We start from the raw sequence: 23279 nt of genomic DNA, 5'->3' as shown, positions 1-23279 counted from the left end.
TCCTAGATACAGAAAACAGATTGGTGGTTGCCAGAGATGAGTGTACAGAGTGGACAAAATGGGTGCAGGGAGCCAAAAGGTACAAACTTCCAGATAAAAAATAAATAAATCGTGGGTATATAATATACAGCATAGTGACTATAGCTAACAATACAGTATTGCATCTTTGAAACTTACTAAGGGAGTAGATCTTAAAAGTCAGCATCAGAGGGGAAAAATACTTGTTAACTATGTATGGTGATGGACATTAAACGAGACATTGTGGTGCTTGTTTTGTAATATATAAAAAATATTGAATCATTATTTTGTATAGCAGAAACTAATATAATATCATATGTAAATTATATTTATTTAAAATAAAAGACCTAATCAAGCTCTGCTCTAACAAGAATATAAAAATAGCTGTGCAAGTACCTTAATGCTAAATTTAGAAACACATGAACAATATTAAGTGTAAATTGTTTGTGACTTTGTGATCTGTGTTCTTTCCTTCATGTCTTATATTCTTTTTATATTTTTCTCACCTTCTACATATTCTAGTCACAAAATTTCCTTCTCTATCTTTACTAATCTCCTTGGCACAACTGAATGTCAAGACAAGGAAAGTGGGGTTGCTTGGGAAGTAGAAATTACTCCTGAAGAAATTATAGTTAAGATGGTTTTCTACTTGAAAGGTCCTATGAACTTACTAAGTATCTTCAGTTGTTTCTGACCTATAAGAACATAAAGGATATCTGACTGACTGAAATTCAGAAACAAGTTGGTATATACTAAGGCTCAATATTTCAAAATATTAACACACTCCATCCAAGAAACCCTACTTGCAACATTCTTAATTACATTTGAATTCTTCTTGCAATGCATTTTAATGTTAATATAAATAATAAAAAGTTTACTTACCCTTCGGTTGCTGTTCCCTCTCGGTCCCCAAATCTTATTTTATTGCATTTAAAAGCAATGATGGCGGTTAAAACAAGGAGAGGCAGAAAAATGTAGAAACCAAACAAGAAGTTATTTTTTCGAGAAGGAGGGCGTCGTTTTATAGGCAGGTACTTCTCTTGAGCTGAAAACGTGAGAGTATCTTTTAACTTTTTCAAGAATTATATTAAAAGTATATTAGTGATTTGAAATATAAAAGTTAGGGATTCAAATAACACAGTAAGAGAAGAAATAAATTTAAAAACATTTTCCTGTGTTGTATCCCTAAAGTCCTTATAATTATATGTATATATGTATATGTATATCTAGCTATCTATATCACTGATATACATTTATTTTTAATCTATTTTTATACATTTATTTTTAATAAAATATAATTTTATTTTTATATGTATATTTAGTTATGTGCTTTATCATACATATTTTATTCTATTACATTCCCTTCTATGAGCTATGTAGTATACATTAAATTGATACTTACCTAATATTTCTTCCATTAAAAAAGTAAAGCAAAAACGTATTTTAAAACTAATTTAATATAAAAAAACTAATTTAATAAAAAAGTACTGATGTAATTGATGACTACTTTTAAAAAACAATAATGACTGTAAACTAAGTTAAATTTCCATATTATCTGTATAAGGTAATATAATTCTAATTTTGACTACATTACTTAGAAAAATAAATATTCCTCTAGACGTTATAAAGACGTTACAGAAAATTAGAAAAACCTATGAAACATTGTTCCAATTAAACAAAATAAACTATACAAGTAAATACATAAAAGACTAAATTAAGCAATCAGAATCACCACCAAAACAATTATGATACTAAATGCAAATGAATTTAGTGTCTCTCCAAAAAAGATAAAAATTCTGTAACTTTAAAACATAAAATTCATAAAATCCAATTATATGTTGATAAGAAGTGATTTACCTAAAAGAAAGTGACTCAGGATGTTACCTGTATTAAAGGAAATAAATGGACAAATATATGCAAAATATTAAAATTAAGCACATATTTAGAGGGCTTAGGCTGTGGTAGAACTCAATACTTTTAAGGTATCCTTTCCTGCCTCATCTGCCAGAAAAGGTCAACTCTCCATCAATTCACCATAACTAAAAATTATACCATACTGGAAGTGGAGCTTCCTTCTCATGTGCTTAATTACTCCAAAGGCTCATTAACCAACCTGAACCTAATCATTATTGGATTAATTTGGCAATATCCATTATTCTAAGGAAGAAAGAGCTTCTGCTTTGGCTATGATGACTATTTTTCATTAAATGGTGATTAATCCTCATAACAAAATATATAATAGGACAAAATACATGAAATAAATGGTTTCTAGAAAGCAACAAAAAATGCAAAGCTATAATATCTGAAGGAAGGAAACATGATATTGATTTTATAAAAATCCAATTTTACCCATGGACAATTTACTGATCTCAGCACAGAGAATTGAAGTCCTAGGGAAAGTGCTGAATTCCCAGAGCTAAGGAGTCAGAAGAAAGTATTCACAACAGTTTTAATGGCTAGAATCTGCATGGTGAAGCACTGAAGGGAAAGGGAAAGATATATAAACACACACACACACTATGAGATAACCTAAAGCTAATTCAACAGCAGCTCTTACTGGGTAGAGAGTGGAAAGGAGACACCAGAGTTGGAGCGGTGCTGAGCAAAGGGCAGCAAGGAGATCCCAACTTACCCACATTCTCACTAACATGCGTTGCCTGTATTTTTGTTACAATTATCTTAAAGATAGGCTTATTGGCCATTTGTATATTTTTGTGGAGTTATATATATTTAAATATCTTCCCATTTTTAATTGAGTAGTCTTTTTTAAAATTATGAACTTGTATTGCTTACATATTCTAGATACAAGTCCCATATGAGATATATGATTCGCAAATATTTACTTTTAGAAGAAAACATGAGAAGTCTTTATTACATTGAATGTGGCAACGATTTCTTGGATATGATGCCAAAGTACAGACAACAGAAGAAAAAATTGATAAATTGGAATTCATCATTAATTAATAAATGTTGTTCATCAAAAGACACTATCAACAAAAATAAAACCCAGTGTTTATAAATATTATATCTGAAGAAGGATTAATATCCAGAATTATAAAGAATTGTTACAACTCAATAACAAAGAAATGACCTAGTTAAAAAAAATGAACAAAGGACTCTAATAGACATTTCTCCAATGAGGATACAATAATGGCCAATGAACACATTAAATAATTTAATCATTTAATTATTAATAATTATTTAATCATAATTAATGATTATTAATTATTAATTGATAATTAAAGGCTCATTAACCAACCTGAACCTAATCATTATTGGATTAATTTGGCAATAATTAACTTAAATTATTATTTAATAATAATTAATTATTAATAAATAATTATTAAAAACTAATTAAATATGGTGACTCCATATTTAATTCCATGACGCACCACCATACTATTTTCCACAAAGGTTGCAGCATTTTATATTCCCACTACTACTCATTCAGTAGTTTGTCTTCTTGGTTGATCATTCACAGTGCAGAAGTTCTTAATTTCAACGAAGTTCAATCAGTCTATTGTTATTTTACCCACTTATGCTTTGGTGTTTCCTAAAACATAGCCTATGCCAAGTCCACCAAAATTTAGTTATGTGTGCTGTGTTTTATAAGTTCAACTCTTACATATAGATCTATGATCCATTTTCTGCTAATTTTTATGAATGTTGTGATGTAGCAATCTAACTTCTTTCTTTTGCATGTGGTTATCTACTTCTCCAGTTTGTTGAAAAGACCATTCTTTCCTTCCATTAAATTGTCTTGGCATCCTTGTCAAAGATCTATGGCTACAAGCACGAGGTTTTATTTCCGGACTCTTTATTCTATTCCATTGAACTAATGTCTATCCTTATCCTTAAGACAGTACTACACCAGTACAATACCTTTGTATTGTGTTTTGGAATTAAGAAGCATGTTCTTAAAAGAAGTTTTGAGGCTTCTTTTTATTTATTTTATTTTTTCAATGTTCCAAGATTGCTTATGCACCACACCCAGTGCTCCATTCAATGCATGCCCTTAATACCCATGACCCAGGTCACCTGTCTCCACACCCCTCTCCCCTCCAAAACCCTCAGTTTGTTTCTCAGAGTCCACAGTCTCTCATGCTTCGTCTCCCCCTCCAATTTCCCCTAATTCATTTTTCCTTTTGTTCTCCTAATGTCCTCCATGTTATTCCTTATGCTCCACAAATAAGTGAAGCCATATGATAATTGATTTTCTCTGCTTGACTTATTTCATTCAGCATAATCTCCTCTAGCCCCATCCATGTTGATACAAAAGTTGAATATTCATCCTTTCTGATGGAGGCAGAATATTCCACTGTATATATGGACAATATCTTCTTTATCCATTTGTCTGTTGAAGGACATCTTGGCTCTTTCCCCAGTTTAGAGATTATGACCATTGCTGCTATGAACACTGGGGTACAGATGGCCCTTCTTTTCATTACATCTGTATCTTTGGGGTAAATACCCAGTAGTGCATTGCAGGGTCATCTATTTTTGATTTCTTAAGGAATCTCCACAGTGTTTTCCAAAGTGGATGCACCAACTTGCATTCCCCCCAACAGTGTAAGAGGGTTCCCCTTCTCCACATCCTCTGCAGCACTTGTTTACTGTCTTGTTAATTTTGGCCCTTCTAACTGATGTAAGGTGTATCTAAATGTGTTTTTAATTTGAATGTCCCTGATGGCTAATGATGATGAACATTTTTTCATGTGTCTGATAGCCATTTGTATGTCTTCTTTGGAGAAGTGTCTGTTCATGTCTTCTGCCCATATTTTGACATGTGTTTTGAGTTTGAGGAGTTCTTTATAGATCTTGGATATCAGCCCATTGTCCATAGTGTCATTTGCAAATATCTTCTCCCATTCTGTGGGTTGAAAACTGATTTCAAGGTTGTTTTTAAAATTCCATGTACCTTGAATTTCTGTATGACTTTTATGGTCAGCTTGTCAATTTCTGCAGGAAAAAAAAAATACTGCTTGGGTTGGTTAAGAATTGTGTTGAATTTGTAGATTGATTTGGGAAGTATTTCTGTATTAACAATATTGAAACTTCTACTACATGAACATAGCATGTCTACATTTTATGCAGATCTTTCTGTCAATATTGTATTTTTAGTTTTCATGGTTTATCTTATACTTCCTTCACAAAATTAATTTAAAATATTGTGCTCCTTTTGGCAATATCAAAAAGGGATTTTTTCCTAATTTATTGTGCTAAAATACATAATAGATAAAGTTTATAATTTTAAACATTTTTAAGTGTGCATCATTACTGCCATCAGACACCAGAACTTTTTTTACTCCCCAGATGGAACTTCTTAAATATTAATTTACCATTTCCAGTCCTTACCCAACCTCTGATAATTACCCTTCTATTTTTTTCTATAAATTTGACTATTCTAGGTATCTCATAAAAGCAGAATTATCCAATATTTTTTCTATTGTGACTGCCTTATTTTAATTAGTGTAAGGCCTTCACATTCCATCCATGTTGTAGCATGTGTCACAATTTCATTCCTTTTTAAAGCTGAATAATAGTGCATTATATGTGTATACTACATTTTGTTTCTCCATTTATCTGTCCATGGACAATTGAATGTTGGTACTTTTTAGTTATTGTAGATAATGCTCTTAAAAGCATGGGTCTACAAATACCTGTTTAAATCCATGCTTCCAATACTATTAAGTATATAATTAGATGTAGAATTGCAGGATATGGTGATTCCATATTTAATTCCGTGAGGCACCACCATACTATTTTCCACAGAGGTTGCAGCATTTTATATTCCCACTAGCAATGCACAAGGATTATAATTTCTCCACATCCTTATCAGCACCTGACATTTTTGAATTTTTTCACAATAGCCGTCCTAATAGGTGTGAATTGGAGTCTCGTAGTTCTGACTTGCAATTTCTTAACAATTACTGATGTTGAACACCTTTTCATGTGTTCATTGGCCATTATTGTATCTTCATTGGAGAAATGTCTATTAGAGTCCTTTGTTCATTTTTTTTTAACTAGGCCATTTCTTTGTTATTGAGTTGTAACAATTCTTTATAAATTCTGGATATTAATCCTTCTTCAGGTACAATATTTATAAACACTGGGTTATATTTTTGTTGATAGTGTCTTTTGATGAACAACATTTATTAATTAATGATGAATTCCAATTTATCAATTTTTTTCTTCTGTTGTCTGTACTTTGGCATCATATCCAAGAAATTGTTGCCACATTCAATGTAATAAAGACTTCCCATGTTTTCTTCTAAGAATTTTATAGCTTTAGTTCTTAGATATAAATTTCTACAATCCATTTGAAGTTAAATTTTGTATATGATGTAAGGGTCTAACTTCATGCTTTTGCATGTTGATATCCTATTATCCCAGTACCATTAGTTGAAAAGAAAATTCTTTCTCTCACTGAATGATCATGGCAACCTTGTTGGTTTGTTTCTTTGATCCCTATTTTATTTCACTGAAAAATCTCGGTTTTCCTATGTAACCACATATTACCCTAAGTAATGTGTCAACTTTCAAGAAGTTACAGAAGAGGCCTGGAGTCAACCTCGGGTCTTTTTATTTTAGCTTCTATTGACCATGACTGAGAATCCAGAAATTTTCTTTTACTACCCATAATGATAAAGCAAAGAAGTTCAATGGAGAAATACATTTTATAATTTTTAATCAGACAAATGGAAAATAAAAAAGAATAGAAATCTGGACTATCATGGTGAAACTGAAATGGATTATAAAAATGAAATCTCATAGTATGAGTGTTCAGATGCTTTCATAATTTTTCTCCTACTCAAGAATCAATGACCAAACAGAGTATTTCTAATGATAAGAAAGAAATAAAATATGCTCATCCAGTTAGTCATACTTTGTCAGGCAATATTCTGTCACAAATATCTGGAACATTCTGCATTGTAAAGAAGATCTGGGACAATATCCTTTCATGTTTTTACAACATTTGGACATGAACATTTATTTGCTATGGTTCACAAGTGGAAAAATATCCATACAAAGTTGATTGAAAAGAGTTAGATGTTGTAGAAGCAATAAATATTAAGATTAACATTTTGATTAATGTTTATAAATACAAAAATATGTTCTATGTGTACAACACAAATTTGCAATTGCTCTAAAGAAAAGGAAATAACAAAATATGAAATAAAACATGTACAGTATCTGGATAGATTTAAGTTGGCAGAGGAATAGGGAACCCTATTATCATCTGGTCCCTGGTATTCACCTAGATAGTCATCAAATCATTCTGAACACTTGAAAAACCAATGAGCTATCTGAGAAAAGAGTCTGCCATTCCACAAATAGAAAAGCTACTTTTTGCAAGGTAGGAGGTGTGGAGACATGAACCAAGGAGATATAACAAAAGATAAACTGTAGGGGGTAGAAAAGGAGGGATCTGACTGAAGCAGACTACTGAGAAGTATTATAAGAAGTAGAACACATTTAGAAGTCAGTTGTTGTGGGAGATTTCACTGCCTGAAAGGCTCAGGTGGCAAAGCCAAGAAGAATCCCAGGTTGGACAGCATTGGACAGCATGGTCTCAGGATACCCATGGCCACAAAAAGAACAGGGCACCTGAATGTGGCAAAGTTTTCAAGCATCAAAGGAGGGAAGATAACTGCAAACAGCAAAACTAGGCACCAGCTTTCTGCTCAGTGTTGCCATAGCCATGAACCACTGTATGGTGGGGCAATTGCTCTCTGAGCAGGGGTCCAGCAAAGCACAGAAGTACAGCGAGTCCCCTCCCCACCCTTCCCTGGGAAGAATGGCATGGATCCACACCACAGAAGTCTATAAAATTTGGGGACTTAAGCAGGGTAGGATGCCGGAAATAAAAATGCTTGGTCACAGGCTGGGTGAACACAGAGTTCTGGTGAAAACTAGGGAGACAAGAGTGATTGACTGTTTTGTTTTTTTTTTTTTTGTGAAGGTTCACTGAAGAGTGGGGGAAGCAAACATTCAGCTCAGGACATCACCATCTTTAGCCCCTCCCCCCATTGGTACTAAAATCCTTCAGGGAGCAAACCAGTGCCATGTGGTGCAATACAGAACCACTTACACTGAGCCCACCCCCTGGCAAGGGGTGGTGCAATTCCCCCAGGCAAAGGTACCTGAGAATCAGTGCAACAGGTCCCTCTCCCAGAGGACCAACAGTAACATCCAGCTAATACCAAGTTTACTGATCATAGAGAAATGCAAAATGTCAGCTTCTGGAGAAAACAGTATATAGCACTTATGTTTTTTTCCTTATTATTCTTTAGTCCTTCAGTTTTATTTACTTTTTCTCTTTCAGCTCTTTTCTTATTTTATCAATCCTTTTAAAAAATATTTTTAATGAAACAAGATGGGATTGGGAGGGAGATAAACCATAAGAGATTCTTAATCTCACAAAACAGAGGGTTTCTGGGGGAGGAGAGGTAGGGAGAGGGTGGTTGGGTTAGGGACATTGGGGAAGGTATGTGATATGGTGAATGCTGTGAAATGTGTAAGCCTGATGATTCAAAGACCTGTACTCTTGGGGCAAATAATACATTATGTGTTAATAAATATCATTTTTTAAAAATGAAAAAAAAATCTTAAAATTTTTATTGTTACATTTATGTTATATGTGTGTTTTTAACTCTTTGGTTTCCTTTCATTGTATTCAATTATATTTTTGTATATATATAACTTCTTTCTTTCTAACTGTGGGATCGATTTCTTCTAACAAACAGACAAAAATATATCTAGGATCTAGTTTATTGTTGTGTTCTATTCTACTTCTTGATTGATTTTTTTCTCATTTTTTTCCCTATTTTCTTCTCATATGTTTAGTGAGTATTTTAGTGTGTTTAGTGTGTATTTTAGTTTGTTTTGCTATTTTTCTATTTTGAATTTTCTCTCTCATTCATCTAATCTTTTCTGGACATAATGGCAAGACAGAAAAACTCACCCCAAAATAAAGAACAGGAGGGAGTACTCACTGGCAGGGATTCAATCAATATGGATATAAGAAGGATGACATACTGAGAATTCAAAACAATGATTATAGATACTATCTGGACTTGAAAAAAGCAGAGAAGACACTGGAGAATCCCTTATTGAGAAACCAAAAAAATAAAATAAAATAAACAACATTAAAAACCTCTAATATCTAAAAAGGCCAAAATAAAAAAAAAGATAGTTCTGAGAGGTGATAAAAACTGAAGGCTCTAACTGTTATATGAGGCAGAGGAATCAGTAATATAGAAGACAAAATGATGGAGAATGAGGAAGCTGAGAAAAAGAGACAAACAACTACCTAATCAGAAAGGGAGGATTCAAGGGATCAGCAATACCATAAAGCAAAACAGTATTAGAATAATTGGAGTCACAGAGGAAGAGGAAAGGGGTAGAGTGGTAGAAGGTATATTGCAGCAAATTATAGCTGAGAACTCTAATATGGGGAAAGAAGGAAGTATTCAAGTCCAGAAAACACAGAGAATACCTCTCAAAATCAATAAAAATAAGTTAATGGCTTGACTTATATTATATTATATTATTATAGTGAAGCTTGCAAATTTCAGAGATAAAGAGAAATCTTAAAAGCAGCTCAGGACAAAAGGTCCTTAACCTACAGAGGTCAAAACATAAGACTGGCAGCAGCCCTGTCCACAGAGACCGGCAGGCCAGAAAGAACCAGCATTATATTCAAGGTGCTAAATGAGGAAAATATGGAGCCAAGAATCTGGCAAGGCGTCATCTTGAAGAGAAGGAAAGGAGCATCCAGGACAAACAGAAACTAAAAGAACTTGTGATTACTAAAGCAACCCTCCAAGAAATATTAAAGGGGATCTTTTGAGCAAAGAGGAAGCCCAAAACTAACATAGACCAGAAAGAAACAGAGACAGTGACCTTTAGATTTACAGAAACAGTGACCTTTATAAATAATGCAATGACATTAAATTCATTTCTTTCAATAATTACTCTGAATATAAATGGACTAAATGCTCCAATTAAAAGACACAGGTATCAGATTAGACAAAGACCCCATCCTATATATCTGTCTATAAGAGATTCATTTTAGACCCAAAGACACCTCCAGATTGAAAGTGAGAGAGTGGAGAACTATTTATCATGCTAATGGACATCAAAAGAAAGTAGAGGTAGCTGTCTTTATATCACACAAAGTAGATTTTAAACCAAAGACTGTAATAAGAAATGAGGAAGGACACTGTATCATAAGAAAATGGCCTATTCGAAAAGAGGATCTAAAAACTGTAAATATTTTTGTCCCTAACATTGGAGAAGCCAATTACACAAAGCAATTGATAACAAAATTAAAGAAACACATTGAAAATAATACAATAATAAAATATAGGAGAATTTGGTGGAAGTGGAGATGCCCTAGGCCTCTGCAATCCAGTGGTCCCCTAGGCCTATGGCTGCCTACTCCTACCTGCCAGCCCCAACCAGCTCCCACCGTCTTGGCTGAAGGCAAGGCACTGCTGGACCAAAGCTTCTTGTGGAATGTTTTCTGGAAGCATATGGACTCCATTTAATCCAGTGACTATCACGTCAATTGTATCTAAGTTTGACCAAGAGAACAAGGCTGGCATGAAGGTCAATGAGTTCACTGGCATGTGGAAGTACATCACAGACTGGCAGAATGTATTCTGTACCTATGACATGGATAACTCTGGGATGACCGACAAGAACTAACTCAAACAAGCTCAAGAACTAGCTCAAACAAAGCTGGTTTGGGGTACCAGCTCTCTGACCAGTTTCACAACTTCTTCATTTGCAAGTTTGAACAACAATGACAGGGGTAGATCACATTTGACAACTTCATCCAGGGCTGTGTCATCTTGCAGAGGTTGACCATTACATTCAGGTGCTATGATATGGATCAGAATGTCTGGATTCAGTTGTCCTATGAACAGTATCTGTCCACGGTCTTCAGTGTCATATAACACTGACCTTTGCAAATCAACATGACTTAAAGAAGGAAGACCAAAAATGCCAAATATCCCTTTAAAGAAATGGGACACAGCTGCAACTAGATACTGTTTTTCTTCCTTAAGATTTTATATAATTAACATTTGGGGACCTGACTATTACTATGTTCCTAAACTGGTAAGATTTTTGCAACTGTAACAATAGTTATAACCATTATTCACATAGAGACATTTGATTTGAAACTGTTCAATTGTATCATGAGTTAAGATATAATAATGTTTCAGGTATCCTGCATGACAAAAATTCATCATGTGCATTTCTAGATAGCTCCAATTCCATAGTGGAAATACTTTTATTAGCCAGTAGAAGTTTAAAAATAATACAGAATTTGCACAGAGGCTTTTATGTTCCTTACATTTTTAAAGTGGAGTTTATTTATTTGTTTGAATATGCAACATAAGCAATAAAGCAAATGGTTCCCTAACCCTTCCCCAAAAAGTGTAGGAGAATATAACACTCCACTCATAGCAATGTATAGACCATCTAATCAGAAGATTAACAAGGAAATAAGGGCTTTGAATGACATAGTGGACCAGATGGACTTACAGATATACATTAGGATGAACTGCTAAAGCAATAGGACACATTCTTCTCAAATGCAAATGGAACATTCTCCAGAATATCACATACTAGGTCACAAATCAGGTATCAACTAACACCAAAAGACTGGGACTATTCCCTGCATATTTTCAAACAATGTTGCTTTATAACTTGAACCTAATCACAATAGAAAATTTGGAAGCAAAACAAATACGTGGAGGTTAAAAATCATCCCATTGAAGAATGAATAGGTCAACCAGGAAATTAGAGAATTAAAAAAAAAAAAACATGGAGAAAATGAAAATGAAAACCAGACAGGTTAGAACATTCGGAATGTAGCAAAGGCAGTCCTTGGAGAAAGTATATGGCTATACAGGCCTATCTCAGGAAATAAGAAAAGTCTCAAATACACAACCTAACCCTATTGCTCAGTAAGATGGGAAAAGAATAGCAAATAAAATCTAAATCCAGCAGGAGAAGAGAAATAACAAGCATTAGAGCAGAAATCCATAATATAGAAATCAGAAAAATAGTAGAACAGATCAACAAAATGAGGAGCTGGTTCATTGAAAAAATTAATAAGATTAATAAACACCAGCCAGATTATCAAAAAGAAAGAAAAATGTCCCAAATAAATTAAATTATGAATGAAAGAGGACAGAGCACAACAAACACTGAAGAAATACAACAACTTATGAGAATATTATGAGAAATTATAAACTAATAAGTTAGACAATGTGGAAGAAATAGATGCATTCCTAGAAACATATAAACTACCAAAACTGAAGCAGGGAAAACAAACAAACAAACAAACAAACCTGAACAGACCCATAATCAACAAAGAAATTGAATAAGTAATCAAAAACCTCCCAAAAAAACAAGAGTCCAGGACCAGATAATCTCCCAGTAGAATTCTATAAAACATATTTTAAAAAATAAATAAAAATTAATACCTATTCTTCTGAAACTCTTTCAAAAAATAGAAATGTAAGGAAAACTTCCAAACTCATTCTATGAGGCCAGCATTACCTTGATCTCAAAACCAGACAAAGGCCCCATGAGAAAAGAAAATTGCAGACTGATATCCTGATGAAAGGGGGTGAAAAAAATCTCAACAAGATACTAGTCAATAGGATCCAACAGTACATTTAGAAGCATTATTCAGCATAACCAGATGGGATTTATTCCTGGGATGCAAGGATGGTTCAACATCCACAAACCAACAATGTGAGGCATCACGTTAGTAAGAAAGGACAGAAACCATATAATTCTCAATAAATGCAGAAAAAGCATTTGACAAAATATACATCTTTTTCTTGATTAAAAAAATACTCTCCACAGTGTAGGGATAAAAGGAACATACCTCCATAACATAAATGACATATACAAAAAACCCAACACCAAAGATGAATCTGAATGGGGAAAATTGGACAGCTTTTCCCCTAAGGTCATGAATAGGACAGGGATGCCCACTCTCACCACTGCTGTATAACACAGTACTGGAAGTCCTAGTGTTGACAACCAGTCAACAAAAAGAAGTAAAAGGCAACCCAAGCAAGAAAGAAGTCAAACTTTTCCTCTTTACAGATGATGTGATACTCTACGTAGAAAACCCAGAAGACTCAGCAAAAAATTGCTAGAAATGATATAGGAATTCAGCAACATGACAGAATATAAAAATCAATGCACAGAAATCAGTTGCATTTCTGCACACTAACAATGAGACAGAAAAATAGAGAAATTAAGGAGTTGATCCCATTTACAACTGCAGCAAAATCCTTAAGATACTTAGGAATAAACCTAACCAAAGAGGTAAAGGATCTGTACTCTAAAAACTGTAGAACACTCATGAAAGAAATTGAGGAAGACACAAAGAAATGGAAAAACATTCTGAGCTCAAGGATTGGAAGAAAAAGATATTGTTAAATGTCTGTGCTGCCTAAAGCAATCTATATTTTTAAAGCAATCCTTATCCAAATATGATCAACATTTTTCACAGAGCTGGAACAAATCATCTTAACATTTGTATGGAAACAGTAAAAACCCCAAATAGCCAAAGGAACGTTGAAAAAGAAATACAGAGCTGGTGGAATCACAATTCTGGACTTCAAGTTCTATTACAAAACTGTTACCATCAAGACAGTATATTACTGACACAAAAACAGACACATAGACCAATGGAACAGAATAGAGAACTCAGAAATGGACCCTTTCAACTCTATGGTCAAATAATCTTTGACAAAGCAGGGAAAAATATCCAATGGGAAAAAGCTGCTGCAGAAACTCCAAAAAAAAAAAAAAACAGTATAGATGTTCTTGAAAAAATGAAAAATAGAGCTACCTTATGACCCAGGAATTGCAGTACTGGGTATTTATCCAAAGAATACAAACATAGTTATTTGAAGGGGCGCCTGCATTCCAATCTTTATAGCAACAATGTCCACAATAGCCAGAACATGGAAAGGGTCTTAATGTCCATAGACAGATGAATGGATAAAGAAGATGTGGTATACATACACAATGGAATATTACTCTGCCATCAAAAAATGAAATCTTGGGGCGCCTGGCTGGCTCAGTGGGTTAAGCCTCTGCCTTCGGCTCAGGTCATGATCCCAGAGTCTTGGGATCGAGCCCCGCATCGGGCTCTCTGCTCAGCAGGGAGCCTGCTTCCTCCTCTCTCTCTGCCTGCCTCTCTACTTGTGATCTGTCAAATAAATAAATAAAATCTTTAAAAAAAAAATGAAATCTTACCATTCACAACAACATGGCTAGAGCTAGAGAGTATGGTGCTAAGTGAAATAAGTCAATCAGAGAAAGACAAATTGTCGTATGATTTCACTCACATGTGGGATTAAGAAACAAAACAGATGATCACATCTGGAAGGGAGGGAAAAATAAAATACAAAATCAGAGAGGAGGCAAACCATAAAAGACTCTTAACTCTAGGAAACAAATGTCACTGGAAGGGGCAGTGGGGTAACTTGGTGATGGATATTAATGAGGGCACCTGTTGTAATGAGTCCTGGGTGTTATATACAAATGATGAATCACTGAACTCTACCTCTGAAACAAGTTATATGTTAAATGTTAATTAATTTTATTTAAATAAAATAAAATAAAATAAAATAAAATAAAATAAATAAATAAAAATTAAAAAACCCATGTACAATATCTGGTGAAAAGTACGAAATTCTGATGCAGGAAATCATACAAATTCTAAATAAATTAAGTGACATACCATATTCATAGATTAGAAGTTTCAATAATATACAGTAGAGGTGTAAAATCTTCCTAAATTATTCCTAAATTATTTTAGCATAGTTTATATAAAGATAATAGCAAAATTTTTTAAACAAAAATAAACTTATTCTAAAGTGCATGTGGAAGGATATGCTAGGATAGCAAAAACAATTTTGAAAAAGAAGAATAAATTGGGAGGAATCACTCTTCCTAATGTCAATGATTACCATACAGTTACAGTAATCAAAACAGCATAGAAATGGTGGAGAGAATGACACACAGATCAATGGAACAGAATAGAGAAGTGAGAAATACACCAATACAGAAATGTCCAATTACTTATTGACAAAGGGGCAGAAACATTTCAAAGGATGAGAGATATATTTTTCAAAGTATTATGGTGGAACATATGAAGTGACATTAGTCAAAAATTTAATCTCCCACCCTTTACAAAAAGTGACACAAAATGGATTATGTATAAAACATAAAACCACACCTTTTAGAGATATCATGATAGAAAATCTTCAAAACTTAAGGTTGACAGAGTTCATACACTTGATACAGAAAGCATGACCCAAAAAGGAAAAGGAGTAACTTTATCAGAAAAAGAATTTAAAGGAAGTTGGGCTTTGAGATAAAACCATTTATATAAATGGAAAAAAAATGTGTTCAAATCACATATCCTGAAACATATATATCTAGGAAACAAACAAAGAAAAACTCTGACAATTCAACACTTAAAAATTCTCATTAGAAAGTGGGCAAATATTTTCAACAGATGAATGGATAAAGAAGATGTGGTCCATACATACAATGGAATATTACTCAGCCATCAGAAAGGATGAATACCCAGCTTTTGCATCAATATGGATGGAACTGGAGGAGATTTTGTTAAGTGAAATAAGTCAAGCAGAGAAAGTCACTTATCATATAGTTTCACTTATTTGTGGAACATAAGGGATAGCATGGAGAAAGAAGGGGAAAATGAAGAGGGGAGCAGAGTGGGAAACAAACTGTGAGTGACTATGGACTCCAGGAAACTAACTGAGGGTTTTAGAATGCAGGGGCATCAGGGGATGGGTTAACCCAGTGACTGGGTATTAAGGATGGCACATATTGTATGGAACACTAAGTATTATACACAAACAATGAATAATGGGACATATCAAAAACTAATGATGTACTGTATGGTGACTAACATAACAAAATAAAAAAAAGTAAATAAATAAATATAAAAAGCAGGTATAAGAAAAATAAGAAAATGGACAAAGATGTGAACAGATTTTTCACTGAAGAGAATATACAGATGCCAAGTAAACATGTTTAAGATATTCAACATCATTATCCATTAGGGAAATATAAATTAAATCCACAATGAAATATTAATACACACCTAATAGAATGACTAGGAAAAAAGCATTATCATCAAATGTTAGTAAGGATGCCAAAACACTGGGTCATTCATATAGTATTGGTGGGAATGCCAAATGTTACAGTCACTCTGAAAAATAGTTTGGTAGTTACTTTTAAAATATAAATGGGGGGAGGAGTCAAGATGGCGGAGAAGCAGCAGGCTGAGACTGCTTCAGCTAGCCGGAGATCAGCTAGATAGCTTACCTAAAGTTGCAAACACCTGAAAATCCATTGGCAGATCGAAGAGAAGAAGAACAGCAATTCTGGAAACAGAAAAACAACCACTTTCTGAAAGGTAGGACCGGCGGAGAAGTGAATCCAAAGCGACGGGAAGATTGACCCTGGGGGGAGGGGCTGGCTCCCGGCAAGCGGCGGAGCAACGTCGCACAAAATCAGGACTTTTAAAAGTCTGTTCCGCTGAGGGACATCGCTCCAGAGGCTAAACCGGGGCGAAGCCCACGCGGGTTCAGCGTGGCCTCAGGTCCCGCAGGGTCACAGAAGGATCAGGGGTGTCTGAGTGTCGCAGACCTTGCGGGTATTGGAACGGGAAAGCCGGCTACAGAGACAGAGCCGACAGTAAGCTCACAGCTCGGTGTTACCTTGAACTGGTCGCAGGCTCGGAGAGCTCGGAGCGCGGCCGGAGGTCAGGCAGACGGGAGTAACTGGGCGCTGTTCTCTGAGGGTGCACTGAGGAGTGCGGCCCTGGGCTCTCGGCTCCTCCGGGCCGGAGACCAGGAGGCCGCCATTTGTATTCCCGTCCTCCGGAACTCTACGGAAAGCGCTCAGGGAACAAAAGCTCCTGAAAGCAAACCCGAGCGGATGACTCACCCCGGCCCCGGGTAAGGGCGGTGTAATTCCGCCTGGGGCAAAGACACTTGAGAATCACTACAACAGGCCCCTCCCCCAGAAGATCAACAAGAAATCCAGCCGAGACCAAGCTCACATACCAAGGAGTGCGGTTTCAATACCAAGGAGAGCAGCGGAATTCCAGAGGAGGAGAAAGCCAAGCACGGAACTCATGGCTTTTTCCCTGTGATTTTTTTTTAGTCTTGCAGTTAATTTAATTTTTTTCTTTTTCATTTTTTTCTTTTTTCTCGCCTTCGGGTAAAATTTTTTTTTTTTTTAACTGTTACCTTTTCTTTTTTAACGATTTTTTACTAGTTGATCTAATATATATATTTTTTCTTTTTTACATTTTTCTTAGGTGTTTTCCTTTTTTTTTTTTAATTCTTTTCTTTTCTTTTTTTTTTCTTTTTTCTTTTTTTTTCTTTCTTCCTTTTTGAACCTCTTTTATCCCCTTTCTCCCCCCTCACGATTTTGGATCTCTTCTAATTTGGTTAAAGCATTTTTTCCTGGAGTTGTTGCCACCCTTTTAGTATTTTACTTGCCCCTTCATATACTCTTATCTGGACAAAATGACAAGACGGAAAAATTCAACACAAAAAAAAGAACAAGAGGCAGTACCGAAGGCTAGGGACCTAATCAATACAGACATTGGTAATATGTCAGATCTAGAGTTCAGAATGACAATTCTCAAGGTTCTAGCCGGGCTCGAAAAAGGCATGGAAGATATTAGAGAAACCCTCTCGAGAGATATAAAAGCCCTTTCTGGAGAAATAAAAGAACTAAAATCTAACCAAGTTGAAATAAAAAAAGCTATTAATGAAGTGCAATCAAAAATGGAGGCTCTCACTGCTAGGATAAATGAGGCAGAAGAAAGAATTAGTGATATAGAAGACCAAATGACAGAGAATAAAGAAGCTGAGCAAAAGAGGGACAAACAGCTACTGGACCACGAGGGGAGAATTCGAGAGATAAGTGACACCATAAGACGAAACAACATTAGAATAATTGGGATTCCAGAAGAAGAAGAAAGAGAGAGGGGAGCAGAAGGTATACTGGAGAGAATTATTGGGGAGAATTTCCCCAATATGGCAAAGGGAACGAGCATCAAAATTCAGGAGGTTCAGGGAACGCCCCTCAAAATCAATAGGAATAGGCCCACACCCCGTCACCTAATAGTAAAATTTACAAGTCTCAGTGACAAAGAGAAAATCCTGAAAGCAGCCCGGGAAAAGAAGTCTGTAACATACAATGGTAAAAATATTAGATTGGCAGCTGACTTATCCACAGAGACCTGGCAGGCCAGAAAGAGCTGGCATGATATTTTCAGAGCACTAAACGAGAAAAACATGCAGCCAAGAATACTATATCCAGCTAGGCTATCATTGAAAATAGAAGGAGAGATTAAAAGCTTCCAGGACAAACAAAAGCTGAAAGAATTTGCAAATACCAAACCAGCTCTACAGGAAATATTGAAAGGGGTCCTCTAAGCAAAGAGAGAGCCTACAAGTGGTAGATCAGAAAGGAACAGAGACCATATACAGTAACAGTCACCTTACAGGCAATACAATGGCACTAAATTCATATCTCTCAATAGTTACCCTGAATGTTAATGGGCTAAATGCCCCTGTCAAAAGACACAGGGATTCAGAATGGATAAAAAAACAAAACCCATCTATATGTTGCCTCCAAGAAACTCATTTTAAGCCCGAAGACACCTCCAGATTTAAAGTGAGGGGGTGGAAAAGAATTTACCATGCTAATGGACATCAGAAGAAAGCAGGAGTGGCAATCCTTATATCAGATCAATTAGATTTTAAGCCAAAGACTATAATAAGAGATGAGGAAGGACACTATATCATACTCAAAGGGTCTGTCCAACAAGAAGATTTAACAATATCTATGCCCCCAACGTGGGAGCAGCCAACTATATAAACCAATTAATAACAAAATCAAAGAAACACATCAACAATAATACAATAACAGTAGGGGACTTTAACACTCCCCTCACTGAAATGGACAGATCATCCAAGCAAAAGATCAGCAAGGAAATAAAGGCCTTAAACGACACACTGGACCAGATGGACATCACAGATATATTCAGAATATTTCATCCCAAAGCAACAGAATACACATTCTTCTCTAGTGCACATGGAACATTCTCCAGAATAGATCACATCCTCGGTCCTAAATCAGGACTCAACCGGTATCAAAAGATTGGGATCATTCCCTGCATATTTTCAGACCACAATGCTCTAAAGCTAGAACTCAACCACAAAAGGAAGTTTGGAAAGAACCCAAATACATGGAGACTAAACAGCATCCTTCTAAAGAATGAATGGGTCAACCGGGAAATTAAAGAAGAATTGAAAAAAATCATGGAAACAAATGATAATGAAAATACAACGGTTCAAAATCTGTGGGACACAACAAAGGCAGTCCTGAGAGGAAAATATATAGCGGTTCAAGCCTTTCTCAAGAAACAAGAAAGGTCTCAGGTACACAACCTAACCCTACACCTAAAGGAGCTGGAGAAAGAACAAGAAAGAAACCCTAAGCCCAGCAGGAGAAGAGAAATCATAAAGATCAGAGCAGAAATCAATGAAATAGAAACCAAAAAAACAATAGAACAAATCAATGAAACTAGGAGCTGGTTCTTTGAAAGAATTAATAAAATTGATAAACCCCTGGCCCGACTTATCAAAAAAAAAAGAGAAAGGACCCAAATAAATAAAATCATGAATGAAAGAGGAGAGATCACAACTAACACCAAAGAAATACAAACTATTATAAGAACATACTATGAGCAACTCTACGCCAATAAATTTGACAATCTGGAAGAAATGGATGCATTCCTAGAAACATATAAACTACCACAACTGAACCAGGAAGAAATAGAAAGCCTGATCAGACCCATAACCAGTAAGGAGATTGAAACAGTCATTAAAAAATCTCCAAACAAACAAAAGCCCAGGGCCAGACGGCTTCCCGGGGGAATTCTACCAAACATTTAAAGAAGAACTAATTCCTATTCTCCTGAAACTGTTCCAAAAAATAGAAATGGAAGGAAAACTTCCAAACTCATTTTATGAGGCCAGCATCACCTTGATCCCAAAACCAGACAAGGATCCCACCAAAAAAGAGAGCTATAGGCCAATATCCTTGATGAACACAGATGCGAAAATACTCAACAAAATACTAGCCAATAGGATTCAACAGTACATTAAAAAGATTATTCACCATGACCAAGTGGGATTTATTCCAGGGCTGCAAGGTTGGTTCAACATCCGCAAATCAGTCAATGTGATACAACACATCAATAAAAGAAAGAACAAGAACCATATGATACTCTCAATAGATGCTGAAAAAGCATTTGACAAAGTACAGCATCCCTTCCTGATCAAAACTCTTCAAAGTGTAGGGATAGAGGGCACATACCTCTATATCATCAAAGCCATCTATGAAAAACCCACCACAAATATCATTCTCAATGGAGAAAAACTGAAAGCTTTTCCGCTAAGGTCAGGAACACGGCAGGGATGTCCATTATCACCACTGCTATTCAACATAGTACTAGAGGTCCTAGCCTCAGCAATCAGACAACAAAAGGAAATTAAAGGCATCCAAGTCGGCAAAGAAGAAGTCAAATTATCACTCTTCGCAGATGATATGATACTATATGTGGAAAACCCAAAAGACTCCACTCCAAAACTGCTAGAACTTATACAGGAATTCAGTAAAGTGTCAGGATATAAAATCAATGCACAGAAATCAGTTGCATTTCTCTACACCAACAGCAAGACAGAAGAAAGAGAAATTAAGGAGTCAATCCCATTTACAATTGCACCCAAAACCATAAGATACCTAGGAATAAACCTAACCAAAGAGGCACAGAATCTATACTCAGAAAACTATAAGTACTCATGAAAGAAATTGAGGAAGACACAAAGAAATGGAAAAATGTTCCATGCTCCTGGATTGGAGAATAAATATTGTGAAAATGTCTATGCTACCTAAAGCAATCTACACATTTAATGCAATTCCTATCAAAGTACCATCCATCTTTTTCAAAGAAATGGAACAAATAATGCTAAAATTTATATGGAACCAGAAAAGACCTCGAATAGCCAAAGGGATATTGAAAAAGAAAGCCAACGTTGGTGGCATCACAATTCCGGACTTCAAGCTCTATTACAAAGCTGTCATCATCAAGACAGCATGGTACTGGCACAAAAACAGACACATAGATCATGGAACAGAATAGAGAGCCCAGAAATAGACCCTCAACTCTACAGTCAACTAATCTTCGACAAAGCAGGAAAGAATGTCCAATGGCAAAAAGACAGCCTCTTCAATAAATGGTGCTGGGAAAATTGGACAGCCACATGCAGAAAAAATGAAATTGGACCATTTCCTTACACCACACACAAAAATAGACTCAAAATGGATGAAGGACCTCAATGTGCGAAAGGAATTCATCAAAATCCTTGAGGAGAACACAGGCAGTAACCTCTTTGACCTCTGCCGTAGCAACATCTTCCTAGGAACAATGCAAAAGGCAAGGGAAGCAAGGGCAAAAATGAACTATTGGGATTTCATCAAGATCAAAAGCTTTTGCACAGCAAAGGAAACAGTTAACAAAATCAAAAGACAACTGACAGAATGGGAGAAGATATTTGCAAATGACATATCAGATAAAGGACTAGTGTCCAGAATCTATAAAGAGCTTAGCAAACTCAACACCCAAAGAACAAATAATCCAATCAAGAAATGGGCAGAGGACATGAACAGACATTTCTGCAAAGAAGACATCCAGATGGCCAACAGACACATGAAAAAGTGCTCCATATCACTCGGCATCAGGGAAAATACAAATCAAAACCACAATGAGATATCACCTCACAGCAGTCAGAATGGCTAAAATCAACAAGTCAGGAAATGACAGATGCTGGCGAGGATGCGGAGAAAGGGGAACCCTCCTACACTGTTGGTGGGAATGCAAGCTGGTGCAGCCACTCTGGAAAACAGCATGGAGGTTCCTCAAAATGTTGAAAATAGAACTGCCCTATGACCCAGCAATTGCACTATTGGGTATTTACCCTAAGGATACAAACGTAGTGATCCAAAGGGGCACATGCACCCGAATGTTTATAGCAGCAAAGTCCACAATAGCCAAACTATGGAAAGAACCTAGATGTCCATCAACGATGAATGGATCAAGAAGATGGTGGTATATATACACGATGGAATACTATGCAGCCATCAAAAGAAGTGAAATCTTGCCATTTGCGACAACATGGATGGAACTAGAGCGTATCATGCTTAGCGAACATAAGTCAAGCAGAGAAAGACAACTATCATATGATCTCCCTGATATGAGGAAGTGTGATTGCAACATGGGGGCTTAAGTGGGTAGGAGAAGAATCAATGAACAAGATGGGATTGGCAGGGAGACAACCATAAGTGACTTTTAATCTCACAAAACAAACTGAGGTTGCTGGGGGGGAGGGGGTTTGGGAGAAGGGGGTGGGATTATGGACATTGGGGAGGTAATGTGCTTTGGTGAGTGCTGTGAGTGTGTAAACCTGGTGATTCACAGACCATGTACCCCTGGGGATAGAGTATTATGCCTCCATCAGAAAGGATGAATACCCAACTTTTGTAGCAACATGGACGGGACTGGAAGAGATTATGCTGAGTGAAATAAGTCAAGCAGAGAGAGTCAATTATCATATGGTTTCACTTATTTGTGGAGCATAACAAATAGCATGGAGGACATGGGGACTTAGAGTGGAGAAGGAAGTTGGGGGAAATTGGAAGGGGAGGTGAACCATGAGAGACTATGGACTCTGAAAAACAATCTGAGGGTTTTGAAGGGACGGGGGGTGGGAGGTTGGGGTACCAGGTGGTGGGTATTATAGAGGGCACGGATTGCATGGAGCACGGGGTGTGGTGCAAAAATAATGAATACTGTTATGCTGGAAATAAAAAAAAAATAAAATTAAAAAAAAATATATATATAAATGGGTTCCCATTGACCCCCCAGTTGCACTCTTGGGGATGTTTCTTGGGGAATTAAAATTTTACATTCATGCAGAGTTTTCTACACAATTGTTCACTGCAGAACTCTCCATAATACCTAAAAATTGGCAAAACACCCAAATGTCCATCAATAGTTTTGATACATCCACACAAAGGAATACTTGTCATCAATA

General features: G+C 35.8%; 1 protein-coding gene and 1 pseudogene across 1 annotated transcript in view; one reads left to right on the top strand and one right to left on the bottom strand.

Annotated features, from left to right (window-relative positions):
* The window catches only part of LOC116581953 (A disintegrin and metallopeptidase domain 3-like), a 134197-nt gene that overhangs the window by 4303 nt on the left and 106615 nt on the right, over nt 1-23279 (bottom strand). Inside the window, exon 19 of the mRNA XM_032329296.1 lies at nt 901-1063. Coding sequence (XP_032185187.1) covers nt 901-1063 — 163 coding nt within the window. The remainder of the gene's footprint in view (nt 1-900; nt 1064-23279) is intronic.
* On the top strand, nt 10540-10982 carry LOC116582029 (annotated as a pseudogene).

The sequence above is a fragment of the Mustela erminea genome, chromosome 21 (assembly GCF_009829155.1).
Source record: "Mustela erminea isolate mMusErm1 chromosome 21, mMusErm1.Pri, whole genome shotgun sequence".
Taxonomy (NCBI): domain Eukaryota; kingdom Metazoa; phylum Chordata; class Mammalia; order Carnivora; family Mustelidae; genus Mustela; species Mustela erminea.
The sequence above is the reverse complement of the archived record's forward strand: the minus strand, read 5'-3'. Positions and strand labels throughout refer to the sequence as shown.